The following is a 26171-nucleotide window of genomic DNA, read 5'->3' as shown; positions in this document are numbered from 1 at the left end:
TGCGGGGCATGGTGGCTCATAATCCCAGCACTTTGGGAGGCCAGGGCAGGTGGATCACTTGAGGTCAGGAGTTCAAGACTAGCCTAGGCAACATGGTGAAACCTCACCTCTACTAATAATACAAAAATTATCCCAGCATGGTGGCACGTGCCTATAATCCCAGCTACTCGGGAGGCTGAGGTAGGAGAATCACTTGAACCCAGGAGGTGGAGGTTGTAGTGAGCTAAGATTGTGCCACTGTACTCCAGCCTGGGTGACAAGAGTAAAACTATGTCTCAAAAAACAAAACAAAACAAACAAACATCAACAAAGAAAGATCAAACATGTGATTGGAATGTGGGAACTTTCAGCCCTACCTCCCAACTTCTAGAAAGAAGAGGGAATTCTGAGATTAAGTTATACAAATTCTTGAACAATGAGATTCAGAGAGCTTCTGAGTTGGTGAACACATCGAGGTGCTGGGAGGGGGATGTGCCCAGAAAAGTGGAAGCTCTGTGTGCCATGTCCCCCTCCTCCCCCATATACCTTGCCTTATGTGTCTCTTCCATTTGGCCGTTTCTGAGTTATACCCTTCATAATAAACTGGTAAATGTAAGTAAAGTGTTTTCCCGGGCCAGGCGTGGTGGCTCACACCTGTAATCCCAGCACTTTGGGAAGCCGAGGCGGGTGGATCACGAGGTCAAGAGATCGAGACCATCCTGGTCAACATGGTGAAACCCCGTCTCTACGAAAAATACAGAAAATTAGCTGGGCATGGTGGCGCGTGCCTGTAATCCCAGCTACTCAGGAGGCTGAGGCAGGAGAATTGCCTGAACCCAGGAGGCGGAGGTTGCGGTGAGTGGAGATCGCGCCATTGCACTCCAGCCTGGGTAACAAGAGCGAAACTCCGACTCAAAAAAAAAAAAAAAAAAAAAAAAAAAAGTGTTTTCCTGAGTTCCTTGAGTCATTCCCAGTGAATTATCAAACCTGAGGAGAGTCACAAGAACCCCTGGACTGATATTCGGCTGGGCAGAAGTGTGAGAAGCCTAGGTACTCTATTTGCAGCTGGAATCCAAAGTGGAAACAGACTTGTGGCCCTAATCGGTTAATTTGTGGCATCTGCGCTAACTCCAAGCAGTGTCAGAATTGAATTCAATTGTTGGGCACCCAGTTGGTGTTGGAGAATTGGTTGGTGTTGGAAAAAATACATTTGGTGTCCGAAGTGGTGTCAGAAAAGACACAGTAAGACACAGTAACACGGTAAGACAACTTCTGAACTTAAAAGCTATGTATTTCTCTCCATTTACTTCCTCTCTATGAAATCTAGGGACATTTTACAAGTCTCTGGGAAGGTAAGAACTTGGAGGAGCTAAGTTTCCAAGCTACAGTAAATCCATGTATTCCATTTTGTAATCTACGCTGTTAAAATATTATCTATTACTCAGCAAACCCCAAAGCTGGAACTTCCCAGGTCTTAGGAAATCCATACAGTGATACTCTCAGAAAAATTGCTTGCCAAGTTAGACTACTTCTATTTCAAACAGAATAAAGAAACAAATAAAAATATACCTATTGAAAGTAAAGGAGGGATCAAAGGTTAGATATATCACTACTGTGAATGAGAAGGCTAGAAAGGTAAAATGTGTGAGCTTGTGTTTAGCATTGAGTTTAAGGTTTGTTCATTCTCTACCCAATCTATCACAATTTTTCAGCAGCTAAATGATGTGGCACATGGTCACTGCCAACCTCCTGTGCAATATTTCATACAAAAAGGACTGAATCATGAAAATTCTAAGACCTTAAAAGGAAAGAATTTCACTTATGCCATTGTACATGCTGTTTTTATTACAATCATTGCCATGTAATCAGGTTGTGTTTACACTCTTCTCATCATATTCATATTAGAAAAAATTTTATTACATCTTATCAGAGAAAATGAATGCTCTTGATGTGAATGTTTTATGTTTCTTGAAAAGCATTTTCACATTCTCCTAACGCTATGGCTTTATCTATGCTCAAGTTCCACTGAGCTGCCATCTCATCTCCTGTTTCTTTGAGTCAGCACCAGCAACCAGAACGAAAAGCTTTCAGGAAGACGTAGGAGCTGATGAGGAAGACAGAACATGTCTTATGTGTGTGGTTCTGTAGGAAAGGAAGGTGAGTTCTTACCTGGTCTTTGCTGAGAGTAACCATGCACTGGTAAGCTGCATCTGCTGATGCAAATATGTGGGGGGGATTGGAGGCACGTTTTACCCCATGATAAAGTCTGGAAAACTGAAGGAAAAATAATTAAAGGGAAGTCTTCCCTGGACCATCTAATACTCCACTCCCTATTACCCATGAAACCAAGACTCTGTCACTTATTAGGGGACTTGTTGCATTAGGAAGACTGTAGGGTACAGGTTGTGGGGTCTGCAGGCCTGAGTTCAAATTTCACTTCTGTTACTGGTTTCCTGAGCTAGTTCAAGGGAGTTTACTCTATGCTAAGTCTCCTTGTCTGCCAATTAGGCTTAACAATAGTACCTGTCCCATATGGAGTGAGAAGTGAGGTAACCCAGTGTCTAACATGCAGTAAGCACGCAACAAATGTTAACTATTATTGTTATAGTTTGCTTTAAAAAGGAACCCCTGAGATGTAAAAATTCCATTTGTATTGCATTACTATCTGCACTTGGGGTATATACACCTAGAATAGCGTAATTTTATTCTTACTTTTTCTTTCATTTGCCCTTGTGAGTTTTAATCTCCTATTAAGGAACAGTATGCTCTTAAAACATCCCTTACCTGTGCAGAGTATATGCTCAGATTCTGGAAGGGGTTTAAGGCAATTAAGACGTCTCCAACATATGTGTAAATTAGCAAGTCTGCATAACGTTTCTGCAACTGATGGATAATTGTATCCTAAGAAAAGGATAAATGGTATTGAGAGTAAATATTATTTCCAGTCACTGGATAGATTCTAAAAATCACAACGAATTTATTCTTACAAGAACATCTTTCATAAAAGATGAAAATAGTCCATTTAAATCACACAGTGACCCTAATGATCCTGAATTCATTAAAACAATGCCAGTATTTGCCTTGAAAGAAGAAAAAATAGGAATATACTAAAAGAATTAGGCCCACCAGTCAAAATGTTGTATTTAAATTTTTATTTAATAAGTCATTCCTATAGAGCACAGACAAAATGGTAAGTTCATTTCTCAAAGCACTGCACTTAAAATCTAGGTGGGAGAAATACAAAATTGAACACTTTTTATTACACTTTAGTGATTTAAGCATTGAAACAGTCCCCAGAGTTAGACTCACCATGAACAAGTCCAGTGCAATTAACAGCTCTATTAAACATGCATATTTTAAATGGGGATTATCGCAGACTTCAAATTTAAAATTCAAGCTATATTAACTTCACTATTTCCCTAAATGAAGCACTTTCTTATGAAAAACAAACAACCTCTTAAGGGTTAATTGCAATATTTTATCAAATTTTATCAAACAGATAATTATTTCAGCTGATATAATCCATCATTAAGGCTACAATATAAAAGACTTTATTGGAAAAAAATCCAAATCCTTTGCTCGTCATCATTCTAGCAACTATCTAAATAAACACAGCACAGGATCAGAGTCACAGCAGCTGAAAGCTCCCTGAGCTTCATCCCATGGATACAAAAACAAGCAAATTTTCAAACAACTTTAGGAGGACATGGTCTGCAACAGAAAGGTAAGACCAGTCACATGAAACAAATGTCTTCAATGAGAATTGTCTACTAAATAGTTAGTACCTCATCCAGAACCTCTAGGTTGACCAAATCATCCTCAAGGCAGTATTTTTCAGCATCTTCCACATGATAAGGTCTTCTGGTATGCATCCTCTCATGCCTAGAAATTCATCAAGAGAGTTTAAGCATTAAGACAGCAAATAATGTAGTAGAAAGTGAGCAGCAAGGATGGCTCATTCACAATGTTATCTCGTGATGTGTTCAGAGACTTCAGAGACAGGGATAGGAGTCCAGTCCAGGTCCCCAAGCTTTTCCTGTCACTGTAGAACACTGGGATAAAGTGATCTCCACAGTTCAAGTCTACTTTCTGCCAGAATGAGGAGTGCTACCAAACGGGCCCACCTAATACATATATTTGCTTTTCCTAAATGCCAAAGACAGCACTTCCAGAATAAACACCTCTGATTTCTGCTCAGTGTCAGGCACAGAGTTCTCACTGGGGTATAGCCATAAGTGCCTTACTTGCCTTGAGGTCCTCTTGCCCTATCTACCAGCAGCATGCCCAACTTTTATGATAGTTTTTTAACTTACGTAACATTTTCAAAGATTAATATAGTAAATACCAAAGAATTGATCATTGTTTACGTTTTTTCTTGTTGATTTGAAATCCCTTTGTGACTCTTATCCCATCCCACTCCTCTCTCATGAGGTGACCACTATTTGATGGGTTTCCTTCCAGTCTATTTTAAAATATTGGTCATATGCATATATGCACCCATGAGCAATATACAGGTTCTGTATGTTTAGTTATAAAAATTATATCATACTTAGGTTTTATTCTGCAAGCTTACTTTTTTCATTAAACATTATGATTTTTAAAGTCTACCTACCTACCTACCTTACCTACCTACCTAGTTCAGTCACTTTAATCACTGCATAGTATTATACTTTATGAATATGTACCTATTTATTACTCAGTCCTATGGGTTTTTTGTTTGTTTTTTAAATTTTATTTATTTATTTAGCAATTTTTAGAGATGGGGTCTTGTTTTGTCACTAGGCTGGAATGCAGTGGCACAGTCATTGCTCTCTGCAGTCTCAAACTCCTGGACTCAAGCAACCCTCCCTACTCAGCTTCTCAAGTAGCTGGTACTAGAAATGTGTGCTACTGTGCCTGGCTAATTTTTAAAAATTATTTTTTTGTAGAGATGGGGTCTTGCTTTGTTGTCCAGGCTAATCCTGAACTCCTGGCTTCAAGTGATCCTGCCACCTTGGCCTCTCAAAATGCTGGGATTACGGGCATAAACCACTGCACCCAGCCTATTCAGTCCTATGTTGATCAACATTTAGGCTGATTCCATTTTTTTTTTTTTTTTGCTACTAGTAACAATGTACCACTTAAAGCTGTATATACATCTTTTTGTGTAAATATGTGTGTTTTTCTCCTGGTGGACACTGTTCACCAGGGATTTAAAAATCTTGTTTGATAATAACAATCTCCTCTGGTATACTAAAATATAGTTCTTTAATGTTTAAAACTAATTCAAGGGCAAAGTAGGCCTTCCCATAATTCATTTCATAAACTCATCACTCCTCAATGTGGTTTAGGGGGAAAGCATTGGCTAGAAGAGCTCTGGGCCCTAGTTTCAGAGTTGCGAGAAATGTGGTATGAGACACTCAGCAAATCCCTTAACAACCGGTATCTCAGTTTTCTTTTTTAATCTTTTAATGAAAATGCTAAGAATCTGTCACTTTTCTTCATCTATAAATAGAATTACTAGGCTGGGCACAGTGGCTCACGCCTATAATCCCAGGACTTTGGGAGGCTGAGGTGGGTGGATCACCTGAGGTCAGGAATTCGAGACTAGCCTGACCAACATGGAGAAACCCCGTCTCCACTAAAAATACAAAATTAGCCAGGCGTGATGGCACATGCCTGTAATCCTAGCTACTCAGGAGGCTGAGGCAGGCGAATCGCTTGAACCTGGGAGGCAGAGGTAGTGGTGAGCCAAGATCGCACCATTGCACGCCAGCCTGGGCAACAAGAGCGACACTCCATCTCAAAAAAAAAAAAAAATAGAATTACTCACAACTGATCTATCTCACAGGTTGCTGTGAAAGCACATACAGTCATGGATATAAAAATGCAATACAGTTCAAAACATGGACTAATTACTATTCTTACATCCTTGTTAAAATGTGGAATCAACAATTTGCATAATGACACACATTACTCCGAATATCATTGACTAAACAAAATCATATGTAAACTGTCCTCCTACCTACTGTAAATTCACTAGCACAGAAGCATGACCTCTTGGTTCTTCTCTGTCACTTTTATGCCCATCATCATCACAACTTAAGAGGATATCACCCACCAATACAATTCTATCTAGCTAGATCCTAGAAGGTGGTGTTGATGGCAAGCTTTACGGTGCGTACCAGTTAGAAGTCATGGAATCTTGATGTACACCCTACTCTTTGGTGGGCATTTCACAAACGTAGGTAAAAAGGAAGAAGCACACTTATCAGCTCTGCATATTGAGTCCTGAGTTTATAAGGTAATCAAAATGGGCAAATAAAACTGATTTTTCTCTTTCTAGCCTATTAAAGTAAATCTTACTTTTCAGTCTTCATCGCTGTAGATTTGAAAAAGGGATATTTGAAGCGTGCTATTAGGTATCTCCAGTTCTAGAACCAGTTTTGCTGCTAATTAATATAAAGGTCTAAAGTACAATGAAGCTTAATTTTTATTTAATCAAATCAAATTTATAACCTAAGCACTTTAAAATTATTAAACCGAATTATTTCTCTGTGTCTTTACATATTGGTGATGGCAAAGAAAAACCAAATTGGTTTGTAATACACATTTTTACTAAAACTCAGAGCTGCTGCCTGCCTCTAGCTAACCATTTTGCTAAATAAAACAGAAGGAGGATACATATTTCTGACCAAAATCCCCTTCACATAAACCTAAGAATAATTTTGCTTGATGTTCATCAAAAAACAAAATATCATACCACATTATCATGAAATAATTAAATTATCATATGAAAATCAGCTAGTTTATCTCCTTCCTACATTTATATCTTATAATTGCATAAAATAAGCTAAGTCAGAGTTTATTCTGCACATCATTTGACAAAGAAAATCAAGAATTAAAAAATTGCCTCAGATCTGGTTCCGGTCAAGATGAAGTAAGCACTCTCCCCTCTTGTCTCCTCCCTGAAGACAACTAAATGCCCTGGACAGAACGCATGGAGCAGCTGTCTCAAGATGCTGAGAAGTCAATTGTAACAGGTAGATTAGGGAAGGAAGTCAGAATTCAAAATACTACTGAACCAATGGTGAGTTTTCCAGGGTTTTTCTTCCTTCAGTAACTCCTGACCTGGACTTAATGTCAGCCTGAGCTGCAAACAGGAATGCCAAGCTTCACATTGGATGACATTTTTATAAGCCAAGTAAAAATGGAAGCACTGACAAAATCTTACTTGCAATCTCACAAATAGATGCAGTCTAGTAGAAAGTTTTAATTTTCAGTGTGAATATGCACAATGCAGTATCACTAGGATCAAAATTGGCATCTCTGAGCCGGAAGCAGGTTGTATGCTATGCCAATCTGTCTCACAGATTTAAGTTTCAAGAATCATGCAGATGTCTGTAAATCTGAGCTTGATTTTTATTTTAAAAAATCTTCCCCAATAATATTGTATTAACAAAAAATAACTTTTTAAAAATTTTAACTGCTATTATTAGCAATGTGTGGCCTCTTTCCTTGCTTCCAGGAAATCAAGTTCTTTAGAAATATTTGCTCCTAAAAGTGAAGTAGGCAATCTAGAAGTTGATGTAGATGCAGGACATCTCGACTACTAAGTGGACAAAGGCCACTTCATGTTCCCAACCAGAAAAATATATATATATGTGTGTGTAGCACTATTTCTGCCTTCCCCAACTAGTGTTCTTTGGAAACTGCTGCCAGCTTAGCTTTCCTCCTCTGGCTATGGGTTTTGGTGAGTCTACTGAAGAAAAAAAAATTATTTATTTTAATTTTTAATCTCCTTTAAAAACATTATCCTAGACTTTGCATAAGCTTATAAAAAGTGTTACGTTGTTTCATATTTCCCTATTTTTAGTTGAAGTTAATAAAAATAAATTTGGTTTAATTTTTTTTCAATTTTACTGAGTTAAGTGATTTGTGTCATTAGTAACTACAGATCTTAATTTCCTTTCAATTCATACGCTCCATCTAGTGCCGTACTTGAGAATAGCATCTACTATCAATTTTTGCTGACAAATTCCTCCTTTAGTGTAAAAATTACAGATCTCCAACTAAAAGCTACTTGGATTGAGTATTCCAAAAGCTCTGAGGAATGCAGACGTAGATAAATGAATGGATAAATAGCAAACAACATCCTATTAAATCAAGAGTATGTGGTAAGGCATTGTAGTTTTAGTAAAATAAAACTCAGAAGATGTTTTCAAATTCCAGTAAAGTTGATATTGCTTTTCCTAGATTTCCTACTTGTTTTTATGAGTCTGTGAGTATGTTGGCTGCCAAGTCTGGCTTCTCAGACAGAGTTTGCGAGTTGGAGCGTAGAGGGAAAGTCTTGGCTTGGACTGGTTCCAGGAGTTTGGCTTTGGTGTGGCAGTGCAGGGGCAGGTTATGGAGAGCAGGCCTGGCCTAGGGTTCCAGGGATCAGGTAAACGGGAAACTGGTGCCTGAGTCCATGGATCAAGTAGGGTGGGAATGAGGGCAAGTCTGTACCATCAAGTCCAGGGAGATGGGTGCAGTGTAAGAATAGAATCTGAAGAATGGGAAAGACAGAGCCAGAGGTAGATAGAGGCTGGGAGTTCCCCTAAAACAACAGTGGGCATAGATGAGGTAGAGGATGGGGGTCTTTGTTGAAACCTTTGGCCCAGTCAATGAGTGGGAAAGGAGCTTTAGAGGGCACCAAACTGGTTCAAATACTAGAGGAATTAGTCTCATGAAATAAATTCCTAAAGTGCTGCTGCTTTCTTTTGCACTAGTTTAATCTCTATATCTGCATTGTGGTTAAAACCATTTCTGTGTGAATGCTCTGTAATATCCCATCACTGCACCTGATAGCTTCTTTGTTAGAGCTGCTAGTCCTATGAACTATATTGACAAATGTATTTTGCCCAAAAGTGACTCCTTAATCAATTAGCCTCTGTCTGCCAATTATATCTGTGGAAGTGGAGACTTCCATATAGATAGATACAAGCAAGAACTTCATGTAGGTGAGACAGGATACATTCTTCCCTTCACTCCCCAACTATGATGAAGAACAAGTAATAAAAGAAGGTGCTCTAAATCATAACTCAAACATGAGAAGGAAACAAATTCTTTTAGCATATCAGTTCAGCCTAATAATAATAACAATAAGCAATACATTAGTGAGAGGTTAATCTCGGCACTGAGAAACACCTCCCCACTTCTTAGACAGTTACCCTGTGTCAGTACCATTGTGAAGGTCACCTCTGGCTCTGCTCCTCCACACTCAAGATAAGACCCCTCTCCTCCATCCAAGAGTGGAACTACAAGAAGTGGAGAATGACTAAAACTGTCACCAGATTCCAGATGGAAAAGGAAGTGAAATTTGTTGGGGATAGAGACCAAAAAAAAAAAAAAAAGAGAGAGAGAGAGAATAGGAAAAAGTTCCAAGCTCAAAGATGCCAGTCCTCACCAGGCGTGGTGGCTCACACCTGTAATCCCAGCACTTTGGCAGGTCGAGGTAGGTGGATCACAAGGTCAGGAGTTCAAGACCAGCCCGGCCAAGATGGTGAAACCCCGTCTTTACTAAAAAGACAAAAAATTAGCCAGGTGTGGTGGCACATGCGTGTAATCTCAGCTACTTGGGAGGCTGAGGCAGAGAATTGCTTAAACCCAGGAGGCGGAGGTTGCGGTGAGCCGAGATTGCGGCACTGCACTCCAGCTTGGCAACAGAGTGAGACTCCGTCTCAAACAAACAAAAAAACCAGTCCTCAAGAATTTAAGACAAAAGCCTGCGTGGCCACAGAGAGAACTCACTCCCTTATCACTACATTCAATGGATTCCATAGAAGAAGGAAAACATTACTCAAAACTGAGAATAGAGTACTGTTGCTAAAGTCAGTGATGTTGAATATTTCTTCCAAATCTTTATTTCCATTCACTGTACCCTTTGAGAACAGAGCCAATGAAAGAGAAACTTTTATTTTACTATAACTACATCATCATGGGCCTAGAATGTGGAAAACAACAGCAGACCATTGGGGAGTGATGTTATTCTACTGAGAGTCAAATATGGACAGAGATAGCAGCTGGATATCTTTAGCTTCATGAACTGTATCTTGACCCATAACTTAAGGCTATATCTATCAAACATTACAATGCATAGATTTAAAAATGGGAGAATTGTTTGGGTGGAAATTATTACAGTATCTGCCCATTTTTCATCTAAGCACAGTTTTGGCCAGAATCCCAATAAATCAGCATGTTATCATTAATCATATTAAACAGTATTTGATACACCCAACTTCCCTAAGCAGCAAGAAACAGTAACACCAGCATAAGATTAATATTAATTAACTTATTCACTCATTTGTAGATAGATATAGGTATAGATAGCTAGCAGATACTAATTATAGCAACGTGTAGATTTATTTCTTCTGTTAGGAAGACAGGAGGATCCTTAACCTCCTATGTGTCAAGCTTCTTCAGCACTTTATAAAGTAATCTTACAGGAGTTATTTCATTTACATAAGAGCCCAAGAACCCATTAGTGTATATAATATGGTGTGTATGTGCGTGTGTGTGTGTGTGTCCATGCATGCATACATTTGAAGGTAGAAGAGGGAGAGTGAGCAAGGATTACTGGGGAAAGCTGGCAGTTAAATAGTGAGAAATCTGTTTTTAAAGGTCATTGCTGCAGGTTGAAATCAGAAAAGCTGAAGTCATTGTTTTAATCAGCCTCAGGCAAATTGCAAGGGCAGAATTACAATCCATTAAACAGAGCAGAAAAAAAAAAACCCAGTAACTTAATTCTTCTACCAAGTAATACTTAGAACAGACCATTGGCATTTAGGGTTTAACATCTGTGGTTTCAGCTAGTACCAAGCCACCTGCAGGGCACGGCATGCTGGATGCTGTAATTTTACTAAGGTTCACGGTTGAGTTCGTGGTTGTGGCAGAAACAACCAAGTCCTTCTCCTGCCTCCACTCACATTCCAGACAGTGGTTTCCTTCTTCTCCCAGAAACGCTTGTAAAGTGATAAAAAGCATTTTTTCAATCTACTTCTCTGAACTTTAACTGTGAAATGACACACCAGATGATACTAATGAATTCAGGGATTTGTAAAACAGGTTGGGGAAGAAGTCTTTTTGAAGATCAAGGAAATAGGTGCTGATATAAAAGAAATGACCAAATAGTTTAAAAACACCCCCGACACATTAAGTAACAATGTACCTTCAACCCACAGTTCACATGGTTTTAGGGCTTCTTAACCTCCTTTAAAAGAGTAAGACTTGGATTCATAACTGCTCTGTTGTACCTAAATTAAATATATGCATTGACAAAATTATAATTTACTGGAAAAACTTAAATTCCAATGGTGTCATACATACATTATAACTAGCATCAGGTAATGGTATCTATCAAATCTCAAATAGTACAATGTCACTTCTCCGCAGGTGCCTCTGCTGTCCCATATCTATATCTGTAGTATATATATAGTGAAATGGAGATGAATCATATCCTGGCTTTCCAAAAAGCACTCAGGAAAGCCTGAATGGTTAGACCCAAGAGAGGTGAGACAGGGGCCTAACAAACTCAAGCCCTCTATGCACAGCACAGCTTCTGCTCCATGTGAACAAGCTCTCCGTGATTCTTAGCCCTGCCCTTGAATATGCTCACATATGCACCATGACTGAGATGGACCACTTCCCTGTCTCAGCGCTACCTTCCATCCCCTCCCTGCGATGGAGTAGGGAAATTGTATTCTCCCTGCTCCCCTCTGTCTTTTCCCAACCACTGTTCTCCCTGACCAATCTCTCCCTTTTTAAAAGTTCACATCACACTCTTATATCATCCTTTTTGGCATATGATCCCCAATTTACCTTTCTACCCCTTCCCCTGATAGCAGTCTTTGGTTTTCCCATGTCCTACTAATCACTTTGTTAACACTTCCCACATTCGGATCTAAGAGTTCCTCAACTTGTCAACACTTAAAAAAAAGTTTATTTCTATTTCACTGAAGTTGTCCACAAGCTCAGCTATCCCTAGCTCCTAATTATCTCTCAGAAGTTCCAAGGATCTCAGTTCTACAATCCCTTTTCTCATCATCCCCTCAATTAATCTGCTTTTCATCTTCATTATAATAGCCAGTCCCCAGACTAGATCAGCCTCAAAGTCAATAAGCCACTCTGGTGTCACTTCCTTCCCTACCCCCAAAGATCCCAAGGACACTCTTCTACTAACCTCCATTCCCTTGCTTCATTGCCCACTCACCATGTCCACTGAAGCCAATCTCCAGCCTGAAGAAGACCATAGTGTCTGCTTTCTCTACTCCTAATTCCTTGCTGCTAAGAGTTAATCGAGATGACCGATGAGAAAGGTGGCAGCGGTGATGGTACATTTTCTGAGAGTTTCTAGGGCCAAATGCTGTTATGAATGCTCTACATGCATTATCTTAAAACACTGATTAACTTCACTACAATAGGATGCTATTCAGTTATGTTCCACCTGGGTTTTCTGTGCTATTAGGTAATCATGATGTCTGTCTTTAATTGACCCTTTACCATATTCCTCATAGTAGCTATCTCAAAGATTTCACACTTCCCTGGAGTCCACAATCCACTCCCAACTTTGACACCTTGCTAAATTTTTTTTTGAAAGATAAAGATCATTCAACATGAATTTCCTCATAATACCTCCTCTCCTCACTTAAGTTTTATGAATACTTTTGTCCAACCTTTCTGTGTCTTTCCCAACTTAGAGTTTCTGTCTTTCTAAGGTCAACCTTCCACTTAGGCCCTTGATCCACTCCCTCTTGCTTCCTCCATTGCTTCCTCTCTCTTCTGTCTTCAATGTCTCCCTGTATATATATCCTTTCCCTTCACCTCTCCAAGCGTTCCCCATCCTTTAAGAACTTGAATTCTTCCCTGCAGCCCCCCTGAAACTACCAACTTCTCTCTCCCCTGGGGAAAGTACTAAAGTGGACAGAACATTCCTTACCTTTGCAGGAATAGTAAGAAAGTTTTCCCTGCAGGTTTTAAGTTTTATTATTCTGTATCAGCTCTCAAATCCAAAAGAGCTGCTCTAGCTGGAGGGTCCAGGTCTGCTTAGTCCATTGAAGAACTCTCCTTCGGGTGGAAAGCTGGAAGCTTTGTGTAATATCCAGAAGTACTTGGCATTGCATTTGATAAACTATAAAGAAGTGTCTTGCAGTCTCTATGTGACTGCAGTGTGAACCGGGCCAGGGAGGCAGCCCAGTTTGGGTAGGCCCCAACACACTTCTTTATTTCCCTAATCTCTCTCAATCAATTTATCGCTAAGTCCTGATAATACCATTATTTTAATATCTTCTGCCATTTGTAATTACTAACTGCTCCCTGGCTGCAGCCTTGCCCTGCTTCATTCCATTCTCCATACTGCAACCAGAACAACTTTCTGGAATTCTTCAATGGCTCCCTAGCACCTAAGAAACAAGTTCAAGTTCCTTAGGCCCATTATGACACAGTTCCTGTCTGTCTCTCCTTCCCACCTACCCCATGCCAAGCTCCAGCCAATTGTTCACCAGATTCCCCCAGCTCCTTCCAGCCCTTGGGCCTTGCCCTTTGCTTGTTCTTTCCCCTCCACCCCAAATCACTCCCTTTCCTTGACTGTCTTCTATTTGTTCTTCAGGACGGTTCAAGGATCACCTTCCCAGCAGCTCCAGGGCATCTTCCACCACTATGCCAAACCCAGATCGACTTAGGTGTCTATCCCAGGTGCTCTCAGGTATCCGAGGCATTCCTTTATCTAGGTACTTTTCATGTTGAGCTGTTCTCACCTGATTCTTGTCTGTATCACACACCAGACTATTAGCTCTTTATCAGGAACTACATCTGATTTGCCTTTGTAGTTCCTCTGTTCAGCATAGGGCCTGACACATACACACATATAAATGCCTCTTGAATGAATAAATTAGATATTGAATAAGAGATAAAATGGATACTTTTAACATTCAGTACCTCAGCAGTGTTTATTTTCATGATCTTTTACAGTAAGTAAAAAGATGAATTTGTACAGATTATGGGAAAGAGGTAGTGTTAAAAAGAAATGAAAGACTCAGAATTAAATAGACCATATATACTACTACTACTACCAACATTTATGGAGGGTGCAATATTCTAAGCATTTTACATTCTAAGTATTGACTCACTTAACCCTCAAAATGTTCTCCATTTTATAGAAGAAACTTTGGAACAGGAAGATTAAAAACTTACCCAGTAAGTGGCTGGCCTGAGATGAAAACCTAGCAGAGCCTATGGACTTTTTTCTTTTCTTTTCTTTTCGAGACAGGGTCTCACTCTGTTGCCCAGCCTGGAGTGCAGTGGTGCAATCACAGTTCACTGCAGCCTCGAACTCCTGGGCTTAAGTGATTCTCTCACATCAGCCTCCTGGGACTACAGGCATGTGCCACCATGCACAGCTAATTTTTCTTTCACTTTTTATTATTTAATTTTTTAGTGGAGATGAGATCTTGCTATAGTGCCCAGCCTGGTCCCAAACTCCTGGGATCAAGTGATCCTCCCACTTCAGCCTCCCAAAGTACTGGGATTCCAGGTATGAGCCACCACACCCTGCCAAGCCAGTAGCTTTAACTACTACATTGCACTGCCTTCCAGGTGGCCATAACTGTGTAGAAAAATGATGAGTGGGTCATTTGGCCTCAGTCATCCGTACAGTCACCTCAATTTTTCTGTTTTTTCTGCTTTAACGTAGAAACTCACAACTTTAAATATATTGATTTATCATCATGGAATGATATTTGAGAGTTTCTCCTGGTGGGCTGAAAACATCTTTGTAGCCAGCTCCTTGCCAGTTGCTAAGAGGAAGTAATAGTACAAGATAGGTGGCAGGTTAAGTGTCAATTACACGCATTGTGTTTCCTTTGGAATAAATTTTCCTACATCCTAAGGAAGTGACTGTTTAAAAGTGCTGATACCTATTTGTGAGGTTGTATTTTTTTAATGATAGTTCAAAGAAACACAAACCACTGAGTGAAACTCAAGATTACAAGGACCCTGTGAGAACCTTTGCCACCATATGAGGCTTCTGACATCAAAGGAGTTAACAAAGATAAAGAGAAATTAGAGAAAGGGGATGAGAGAGGCTGGTGTTACAATTTTCTATGGTAAAAGAAGAAAGGTTTTGCTTTCTTTAAAAAGAGAGAGAGAGAGAAAGCATAGATCTGGACAAGCAAAGTCAGGCAAATGTGAAATTCCAGATAACTTGGCAAATGAAGTCTCAGAAATCATTCCATGGCAAATCCCAGAACAGGAAGACAAAGAAGAGATGTTGGATTTCACTTACAGCCTTTAAATGTTGGGTTTGTTTTTTTGCCTGGTTTGTTTTTTCTTTTACTTTATCTTCATGTTTGGTGGTGGTGGTGGTGGTGCTGTGTGTGTCTGTGTGTGTGTGTGTGTGTGTGTGTGTGTGTGTAGGTGGGTGGCAGGGGTGGTGGCTGGTTATAGGAACCAAAATGAGGGAGAAAAGAGATTTCAGCTCCCTGCGGCTTAAACACAGGTTCCTACTGCTTCAAAAAGATTCAACGTCACAAGAACTTATCTGCATTTCTCTACCCTGTAGGGAGGCCACCGAAACAGAAATGGCAGTGGAAAAAGCAAACAAGTAGGAAAAAAAATCGGTCCTGAGCTATCCAAAAGGGAACCTGGTGGTGGTAGAGAAAAATCAGCAAAATAGAGTCACCTTGAAACTACACCTCCAGCTCCAAGAGTTCTGATGCAATGTTTGGTTTTTTAATTAGTAAACAATTCTCTGCAGAATACATGATTATTTCCAGAACCTGTAACTTATGATATCTTATTTTCTTCACCTCCAGTACTTTGAATGTTCTTTTAATAATAACAAACTGGAGCTTATCTACATTCTGGATGGTTTCATAAAACCAAATAATTGGTGAGCATAGGAAGCAGGTTTATTTGCATTTAATTTTTTTTAAAGAGAAATTCTGCCACCCTCTGGACAGAAATCAAAGATCTATTTCTTAGAGATTCACCAGAGAATACTGTTTAAAGCACTTCCCCCTGAAAATAAACATTTTTTTAAAAAAAAAAATCTACCTTCTAAAAAAAATGAGGATGAGGTAGGGTAGGAATCACAGTTGATTTAGCTAGCATAAGCAATACCTGAAAAATATGAATTAAAAATACAAAACTGACTCTAAGGAGTTTTAAACTAAAGAGAAAATGGTCTCAGAGCACATTAGAGAAACAGTCTCCAGCGTTCAGCTCATAATCTTTCCAAAATCACTTTACAGCCTACATGACTGCTCTTCAGTCTACAATGGCCAAGTAAAGGTGCTTCACACAATGTCAGCCATGGTTGCTTTTATACAATTACCTATATTGGTAAAAAAGAAGTCCAAATTTCTATTAAATGTAAATCTATATATCTGTTGATTTTTAACTAGAGCTAACTGAACACCAGGGCAGAGTAAGATTTCAGCCACTTGAGAGAAATTGGCCGTAAGAACACAAATGGGCAGTTTCTGAAGCTCTCCTGCTCTCATCCACTGGGCATGGAGTACTTAATGTCACGTAAATAAAACTCTTAAAAATGCAGGGATGTGATAATTACCAGTAATAATGCTGGGCAAATCAAAACACATGACATGACATATTTATAAACAACCACAGGGAGAAAGAAGAAAGAGAATACAGTACCTGGTTTTCACAACAGGATTTAGATGCTTCTGGTCTTGGAGAACCTTGGCCAGCTGTTTTTGCAGAAACAAAACCTTTCCATGTACTCCTTTAATAAATGGGTGGTCAAGGAGATGTGTGACAGAAGGTCGCCTTTCAAAATCCTTAATAAGACACCTGTTCACAAAAATCAACAAACAATCCAAAGTACAATCTTAGACACCCTGTTCCCCTATGAATATGGGAGAGAGAGAGAGAGAAGGTAAAAACTCATTTGTAAAACCTGATCATTGGTTAATGATAAACAGCTCTTTCTTTATTAATATGTACCAGAAAATAGAAAAATAGTAATTCTCTATTAGTTGAATTAAAACATCAGAAATCTTAGTTTGTTTTAAGCAAAGTTGAAAACACAATTTCTACCATCAATTTGAACTTTTACCATCAATTTTTAAATTGTTAAATTTAAAAATTTTTAAAGTGTTGACACCTATTTGTGAGGTTGTATTTTTTTAATGCCATCAATTGTATTTTTTTAAACCACCAATTTGAATTTTCAACACTGAAAATAGACTGCCCAATATTCTATCTGCATTTTCATTACAGAAAAATATTTTCAGTGGAGTCAAGTTGATTCATAAAATACTTTCTTTCGGAAATATGTAGAATTAAATACTATCACTTCAATTAAATCCTAATATACAAAAAGCCCCTTGTTTAGTGGTGGGGAAATGCATTTAGGAGTTTATAAGGAAAAAAACTAATCATAAAGAAACATTCACAGAGAAAGTTTGGCAGCTAGATGTCTAATGTCTTCTGAAGAACCAGAAAAACCACAGAATAGGAAGTGACTACAATATAATTCAGATGTATTGGGACAGAATTATACAAAGAAGGAACAGAAAGTCCATTCCAAATGGCAAAAATTGGGTTGCATTTAAATTCTTCTGTAGTTAATTGGTTGAAACCACACCGGTGTAACTACTTTCTGTTTCAGATTCAAAATCCTTTTCAAAGCAAACAATGATTTAGTACATTTTGCTGCACCTTCTGTGTTATTCAAGATGATTTTGATACACGGAAATTTCTAGGGAAGTTGAATCTGACGAATACTCCTCCAACTGCCATCACATTTCTAGTCTGCGTAGCTGCCCTTGGCGAGAGGAAGAAATTTTAACATCCACCCTTTTAAGCTATCAGTCTTTAGCCCACATCAGAGGTTAGGATAAATGGATGCCATTCTGCCCACTCCATGAAATAAACGTCTTTAGTTTCCTCAACAGTGGCATGCCAGCATCGTCTAAGATACAGCATATTTTTGATGAAATTCACTGACAAATGGTAAAAAAGTTCAGCCTCACCTTGAACATGCTTTCAAGACATCTAAGCAGAGTTCTTGAAACAATCCACAACCGTTAGACTTACAAAAAAGCTTTAGCCTTTGCAGTTTTCAGTTCAAAACACTTTCATATCTCCTACCTTCTAGTCCTGAAAAGATGTTCGGTAAATTTCCCAGTCAGTCTGTTTGAGAATTGATTCAGGGGATTCCCTATCTATTGGAACTGAAGCTTTCAGCTAGAAAAGCCAACAGAACCTAAATTATCTCCATTCTGCTGCTTGCAGGACTATAAATACCACCTCTGTCTTGCCATGAGAAGAAATACATCATTTGACTTTTGTAGGTTCAGAGCCTTTTGTATAATCTATTATTTTTCTGTGAAAAATAAAGAATCAGTGCATATACTTTAAAAAGACTGTGTTCATGTCTTTATATCAGCAATCTTCCCTTGATTCCTTGTATATTCACCTCTACATGTAACTATCAAAGCTAATACGCTCTGATATTATGTAAAAATGTTAATAACCATGTTTCCTGAAAAAAGAAGGAACCCAAGATACTGTCAGTTATATAGGTGTATGGCCCAGTCCTCCTAGCATTAGGAATAGTGTATAAAAACTCCTAAGATAAATAGTCCTTATGTCCTCTGAGAGTTCCTACTGAAGATGCACCTCAGAGGGAGTGGTAGGAACTGCTGGATCTGAAGCTGAGCCTGCCCAGTGATTTTTAATAATGTCGGTTTCTCATCACAAAATAGGCACATCAGTATTGAAGCATTTCCCAAATATGGGGAGAGAAATTTCTTGTTTCCTCACATAATATTCATCTCACCCATCCCCAACCCTCCCCAACTTTTTTTTTTCTTTTTTCCTGTGTTAATTATTGAATCGTCATCTGACTACTAGTAGATGCTCATTGAAAAGAAAGAATGAACAAAAGGACCAGGGCACCCTCAGCAGCCTGTTGGTTAGTGGCAACACTTCAAATTAGTAAACTCAGGGGCAGAGGCTGAAGGTGGGAGAAGGCAATTAATATGAAATTCATGGCATGTGAAGGGGAAAGTGGGCTGGGGCTGCCTCTACCTTCCCCCTTAAGCCAGGTACCTCAGGGCAGTGTTCCAGGTGAGGCCTGACAACAAGGTCCTTTGGATACTTCAGGTAAATAAAGCTCTTGAACAGGGATTGAGAAAGACTGGGAAACCCATACTCCATCCAGCCTTATGAAAATATGTCTCTACTAGAGTCTAGGATGCAGTTAAAGGTGGTAGAGCTTGTTTCACAATGTTAGCATCCACTGGAGAAGGAAGGCTTCCAACAAGGTTGCAAGATCATTTGATATTTTGGAATGAGTTCCTCTCTGGATTATGGAGGAATCAAATAAATGAGTGAATAACAAAGTCAGAGAATTAGACAAAGAAGAAACTAACAAGTAAATCTGTTATTTCTTGAAGATTAAAAAAAAAATGATGATAGTGGGCATTCTACTTTCTGGAAGCAATGATCAAGAGGCCCTGTTGGCCAGGCATTGTGGCTCACGCCTGTAATCCCAACACTTTAGGAGGCCAAGGTAGGAGGATCGCTTGAGCCCAGGAGTTCAAGATAAGCCTGAGCAACATAGTGAGACCTCGTCTCTACTAAAAAAGAATTTAAAAATTAGCAGAGCACACCTGTAGTCCCAGGTACGTGGGAAGCTGAGGCAGGAGGATCACTTGAGCCCAGGAGTTTAAGATTTCAGTGAGCTGAAATGACCACACCACTACACTTCAGCCTGGCAACGGAGTGAGACCCTGTCTCAAAACAAAAAGGCTTTGTTAGCTCTCCAAGTAAGATAGACTGAAGTGGGTTGAGTGTCTGTCATAATAAACCCCTATTAACTTCAGTAGGGATGTCACCAGTTTCAAGATGCTGAAGGAGAGACCCAGAGCCAACAAATGAGACATAGGGTTTTATCAGGAGAAACTTACAAACAGGGATGATCCAGTAGCCGTGTGTTGGACAGAAGAACCACCACTGCATGCGAAAAGCATTTTCACCTCACGCCTTCCTCCTAACAACCTTCACCTGGCAACCTTCATTTACCCCAGAACAAAGAGCCTCACTCCCCTGTATGATGATGTTCCACAGGAAGGGCCCAGAGCTCAGATGTTCCTTATAGATAAGGAATTCATCTCTGGGTTGGCCATATTCTGAATTCCAAACACATTCAGGTGTGACTGCCATCCTCAGACCATCCTCAGGGTATGCTCAAGTTAAATTATAGCTGTCAGATGTGTCGACCATGCACCATCATACCACAAGAGCAGCAAAACTGAAACTGAGTGTAAAGAGGAAGAATGCTAAGCAGAGTTGTGACTCTCCAATTGCATTGGAGGATTTTTAGGGGAAGGGCATGAAGAACTTGAGGGTATAGCTTTATTCTAAAATACTCCTCTATACATTTTTTCTCATAGGAAGCAAAGAGCCAGTCTGAAATGGAATTATTTTACAGATAAAAAGAGAAAAATTATTCCTTAAGAGCAGATAGGGCTGGAAGTCCTGCGCTACTAGATATCAGGGCATAGGATCATATCATTTACTCAGCAAACATTTATTACGCATCAGAATTAGCCAAAATACATAAATTAGAAACCATGACCCTTTTCCTCAAGGATCTACAATCTAATTGGAAAGACAGAAGGACAAGAGAAACACATGAAACAGCAAAAGCTATATGTTTTCTTGTATCTTTAGGATAAGAAATAATAACACAAAAGCATAGGGTTTCAGAGCCACAGGGACTGAGATTTTCTATTCTAACCCCTCTTTTAAGAGATGAAGAGACTGAGACCAAGTCCTGACAGTGATGAGGTCAATTCCTTAACTCCCACAGGAGGACCCTTCCTACTCTGCTCCGTTTTGCTAAAAATGGCAAAGGTACAAGGTACAAAACAATTCTTCAGGGCCAGAGGGAAGAACTAGGCAGGGAAGACTTCCTGGAGCTGGTAAGAATTGAGCTAGGTAAGTCTTGGAGGAAGTTTTGGAACTAAATTGAAGTAAACTAAACTGGGGGAGCAAAGCAGAAGTCATTTTAAGATTGGAGAACCAGATTGGCAATGCAAGAAGCAAGACCAGGCAAGCTGCAAAGCCCGTAGCTCAGGATGCCACCAGAACACTGACCTTCACCTCCTAAGCTGCTTCTCTTGAGTGCCTAAGGACAATTATTGCCTTTAGTCCCTTTACCAACTTTAACTAGGGTATAATTGATATTGCTTAAGACTGTGTAGGCTGGTGCCCAAAACTCCTACTGTTTAAGTTTGTTGGCTTGTCATTTCTATCCCTGGTCAGCAGAGGTTTAGAGGATGAAGATGAAACTGACAGCTGGGATTCTTAAAACTCCTGATAGCCTCCATGTCCTTTTATAAAGCAAGACAGAATTCCTTTAACCTGATTTGGAGAACAAACAAAACTAAAGAAGTTCTAATATACTTATTCATTTCAGGTATAGCTTATTAAACCAGGAATTGCAAATTCCAAATGAAGAATATCTTCTCCCAGCCGGGGACTGAGCAGTTTTTACAAAAGGGTGCATAAAATGCTAAACTCTGTATGGGGTTAGGGGCCAGCCAATGTTAGGTGAATTAGGGGAATCCCTAGACACATAAAGCATTCCATCAAAAAAAGAAACTAGTTTCCTAGTCAAAAGAGTTTGGAAAACATTGGTGATTCTCTAAAGCAAGTAAGTTTGGAGTTTCATAATGCACACAAGCCCATTAAAGGTTCTTACAAGTACTAGGGTTAAAAAAAAAAAGTTTAATTCTGTTTGAGTCCACGTTTCCAAACTTACTTGACCACAGAGACCTTTTTTTGGTGTGTCGGACTCACAAATGATATCCTTGGAAGCTCTGTTGTAAGCAATTAGTAGCATGATTTTAGAATGGATAGCAGCATCCTCAACTCAGTGGACTGAGGGGAGACTCTAATAACCCTTAATTATTGCCACATCTGAGACACTCTGTTGGGCTATTGTTTCTGCAAAAGACAGTGTTTCAAACTGGGGAGACATTTTCCCGAGCTCAGCTCCTTCCAGAGTTTTTTAATCTAGAAAAAAATTAACAAGGACTAGATTTAGATAAACTACTTTTCCCCCAAATCATAAGTAATTCTTTCTTTCATTCATTCCTGGAGTTTTAAATCTTTTTTTAAAATCTGGATTTAGATATGCTTTCTCTGTGCTAAGAGACAAAACGAAACAATAGAATACCAATTTACGTATACCATGAGATATATACAAGAGACTGGAAATAAGGCCATGGTGGGTGGTTTGAATATGACAGGAAAGTCCACCAGAAGAAAAAGGAAGCAAATCTCAGCCTTGAAGGAAATCAATTCGCTACCTAATTTGAAATTCTAGTAACTTCCATCATGCTTTCTTGGCTGAAGATTAATTCTCAGAACCTATTAGTGTCACCACATTAAACACAGGTTGTTGCAGCCATTTGCAGCAATCTCCCGATCTGACTTCTGCCAAAAACAGGCAAAAAGGAGACATTTCTTAGCAAGAAGCAAGGGCAGGCTCTGGAGCTGGTGATGCCTGTGCACTCTCTGCTCTCATACAATAATGCTGTAGTGACACAGCTTCTCTGTCCCTGTAAATTCCCATTTCAACCAAAAAACCAGATGCCTGCAAGGGGGAGCTATTTGTCAAGAGCCTCCGACTGTTGTTTACCAATGAATAAAACACTTGATACAGAGCAGCTGAAAAGGCAAAAACTAAAAATACTAGTGAACTGGGTAAGAAAAGCATGAGGGTGAACAATTTTATTCCATACATTGGGGCAAAACTAAATCAAAACTCAGGATTTATGTTTCTTCTCATTTCTTTATAAATACTCTTTTAGATTTCCTGCTATTTCTTGCAGGCTTGCTACTTGGATTGCTACATGTTCCCGTCGCTACAGAAGATCTAAACCTTTTGGATCTGAGCAAGCATTTCCCTGCCCTGTGATTCACACTCTACTGCCCTGTGGTTGCTATCGGCATCAAACAGAAGGCTGACTGACAAAGAGGCCTCTACATCAAGGGGAGAAAATCCTCCAGAGGATACACTAATTATAGGTTAAATATCGGAGCCCACAGTACTCTGTCTTGGAAGAAAATTTCCATTCTGGAAGACAAGACTATGACAAACAGGCATTTTCCCAAAATGACTAATGCTTCAAAAGAAGGCAGAATGAGAAACATGATGTTGTGTATGGTATTTCTGTGAAACATCACCTCCCTGTTTGGTGGAATATTTCACTGCATTTCATTTTCCTGAAGTCTGCATATCACATTTGATGTTATTTGAAAGTCTCACTGGTGAGAACTGAAATTGCATCCTAGCTTCACACTTGGGGTCGCGAAGTGGGGTCCTCCCTTGAAACAGGTAAATGAGAACTGGGAGTACATTACTCAGTGAGGCAGGTTATCAATCAGAGAACAGTCAATATTTGCTAAAAGAAAAAAAGCCCCGAGAAGGCAGGATGGAGAGTTTTAGAACAGGAAGCTGAGTCTCTCTTTGAAGTAAGTAATGGGAACACAGTCTGTGTTAAAAGCGAGAGACCACAGGGCTGCTGCACAACAGGGCAGCTGCCATCTTGCCAGAGATCCTGGAGCAAGGTTTGGAAGATAAGCAAGTCAGCCTGATCTCCAGACAAAGCTGTCAGCACCGAAGGTCCAGAGTGAGCTCAAGTAAATCTAGGATGGAAATGGAAAGGGAAGAACACTGTATTTCCTGAAGTCTGAGACTGGGCAGGAAACTTGGGGATAAAGAACGTCTACTTTTCTCACCCAGAGAAGATTCAAAGAAAGTGAAGAAAGTCACATAAAAAAATATATAGGGTGGTTTAAAGCCAAAATGTGAAATCTCTGATGAAACAGAATCTACCTCCAGAGTTAAGGAATGTACACCAGTGTGGCTGGAGAGAGTCCTTATGCAAAAACAAAGCTGGATCAGAGACCCCCTGCTAAGGCAGAGAGCTGCAATGTGTAACCCTGTAATGCCCCAGGGTTGCAGCCTGAGTGAAACCTGTCAACCAGGAACCTCTTTACCCTCTATCTCTAATCCCTTGGTCAATATGAAACACTTAGAAAAGCCCAGACTAACTATATTCTTAGTGAAGGAGATGAGGTAACGAAAATTCTAGATCCTCCAGCCCTGCTTGTCTGGGGACAAGTAGAGAGCCACAATGAAGAGGAACAGAGCAAAGGAGACATACCATGGACAACAGGCAGAATCAGTCTGAGAGGAAGAAAAGGAGAGAGATGTAAACGTGCTAAATAAAGGAGATGAAGTTAGAAGGGCCAAGTGGAACCAGGTCAGAGCCAAGAGACAGGTCAAGATGGGCCAGAGGTTCAAGGTAAAGAGGGGTGTGTCCAAGAAAAAGCCAACTGAAGGCACACTGACTACGGTGGCTGTTTTATTCTTGTTATTGGCACCTCCTTCTTGTGTTTAAGCTATGCTTTCAGTGTCACATGGCATTTGACAAAGAATGGGGATAAGGATGCCCTCTGCTGGACGTTGCGGCAGCGAAGAAGATGTCACTTTTGTGTTCTAGAACTAAGGCAGTTGTAAGGATTGTAACTGGTGGCCCCAAGTCATCACCTTCTACTCCTGCTTGCTTTCTTTTCTTTCTTCTTTGGTTGAGTTTTTATAAAAAGCACCTTGCAATTAAGCAGATCTGTCTGGAGGCAACTCCAGCCATGTGATACAGTCAGGGCACTGATAAACATGAGCCATTACTTCATCACACAGCCCCAGCAACTAGCTTATCAGATTGTTAGTCTATGTTCAGATGACACCCTTCAGTTCAAAGGACTGGAAAAGGTGTGATCCCTGGGAGATCAAAGCCTAAAATGGTCAGAAAGGTTATGGTGAAGGGAATTCATGTATAGTGTTTGGTACATAGCGAGCACTTGATAAATGCCAGCTCCCTGGGCCAGACACTGTACTAGTTGCTGGGTATACAGTCAGTCAGTCTAGTGGAGGAAGACAGCTATGGTACACCTACACCTGTTAATAATTAGCAGTATGGGTGCTACATAAGTGTCCTACTCCATTTTGCACTGCTGTATCAGATGATCTAAGACTGGGTAATTTATAAAGAACAGAAATTTATTTTCTCAAAGTTCTGGAGCCCGAGAATTCCAAGATCAAGGTTCCAGCAGGTTCAGTTGTCTGGTGAGGGCTGCTCTCTACTCCCAAGATGGTTCCTTCAGAGGGGAGGAATGCTTTCTTCACATAGTAGAAAGCCAAAAGGCAAGAAGAGACTAACTCTCTCCCCTTCAAGCCTGTTTATAAGGGTACTTAATCCCTTTCACCATGGAGAGGCTCTCATGATCTAATCACCTCTTAAAGAACCCACCTCTTAATACTATCACTATGGCAGCACCTGAATTTTGGAGGAGACACATTCGAACCATAGCAACAAGGAAATGTTAATGTGTAATTTGAGTTAGATTTGAATAATGCTGCACCCATTAATTAGCTACTTTCTCTCAGTGTGATTCCTACCACTGAGGACAAATTTCTGTTTGATAGTAGAGGTCCTGATCAGAACTTTCAAAGTTCTGAGGGGAAGAGAATTTCTAGGTCTGACAACTCAGCAAAAGCAAAGAACTTTGGCATTTTCAAGTTCATGCTTTTGGGTAATCTTATATTTTTAATGTCTGGCTCATTTCTTTGATTCAAAAATCAATTTCCATTTTGACAGACAGTCATGGTCTGCTTCTTAGTCCAGGCTTAAATGCCCAGGGACACGTGAATTGTATTCCTTCCCATGATTCTACTTGCCACCCTTCCCTGAATTAAAACCATAATTCTTATTTGTATGCATTCTTCTCCCTATAAGGAGAAGGAATAAATAGTACCCAGCCATCCTCTAAAAGAAATGAACAATCCATTCCATACTGCATGATCATTACATGCTCAAAACTATACCAGGACTGCGGTTGGGGCTAAGAGAGTGCAAATCAAACAAAAGATATTATATTCCTTCACAAGAAACTTATCAGCTTCTGGGGTAATACGAAACTTACACAAAGGAAAGATTTAGAGAATCGGGTCAGACTGATTTCATTGAATCATTCAAAAACTTACTAGATATTTAATGTGAATGGTGCTGCAGCAAATGCTTGGGGGAAGGATGCCTGGAATGGGACATTCACTTTCATGGGATTTAGAAAGA

General features: G+C 39.7%; 1 protein-coding gene across 4 annotated transcripts in view; it reads right to left on the bottom strand.

Annotated features, from left to right (window-relative positions):
- MYO3B (myosin IIIB) overlaps positions 1–26171 on the bottom strand; it is a 493214-nt gene that overhangs the window by 257340 nt on the left and 209703 nt on the right. For all 4 annotated transcript variants that reach the window (XM_021668991.2, XM_064373364.1, XM_064373366.1 and 1 more), the window contains 4 exons: positions 16651–16806; positions 3765–3861; positions 2764–2880; positions 2149–2253 (listed from right to left, as the gene is read on the bottom strand). In XM_021668991.2, coding sequence (XP_021524666.2) covers positions 2149–2253; positions 2764–2880; positions 3765–3861; positions 16651–16806 — 475 coding nt within the window. The remainder of the gene's footprint in view (positions 1–2148; positions 2254–2763; positions 2881–3764; positions 3862–16650; positions 16807–26171) is intronic.

This window comes from Aotus nancymaae, unplaced genomic scaffold (assembly GCF_030222135.1).
Source record: "Aotus nancymaae isolate 86718 unplaced genomic scaffold, 86718_ANA_hifiasm-v0.15.2.pri h1tg000008l, whole genome shotgun sequence".
NCBI classification, from domain to species: domain Eukaryota; kingdom Metazoa; phylum Chordata; class Mammalia; order Primates; family Aotidae; genus Aotus; species Aotus nancymaae.
This window is presented reverse-complemented; position numbering and strand designations above follow the sequence as displayed.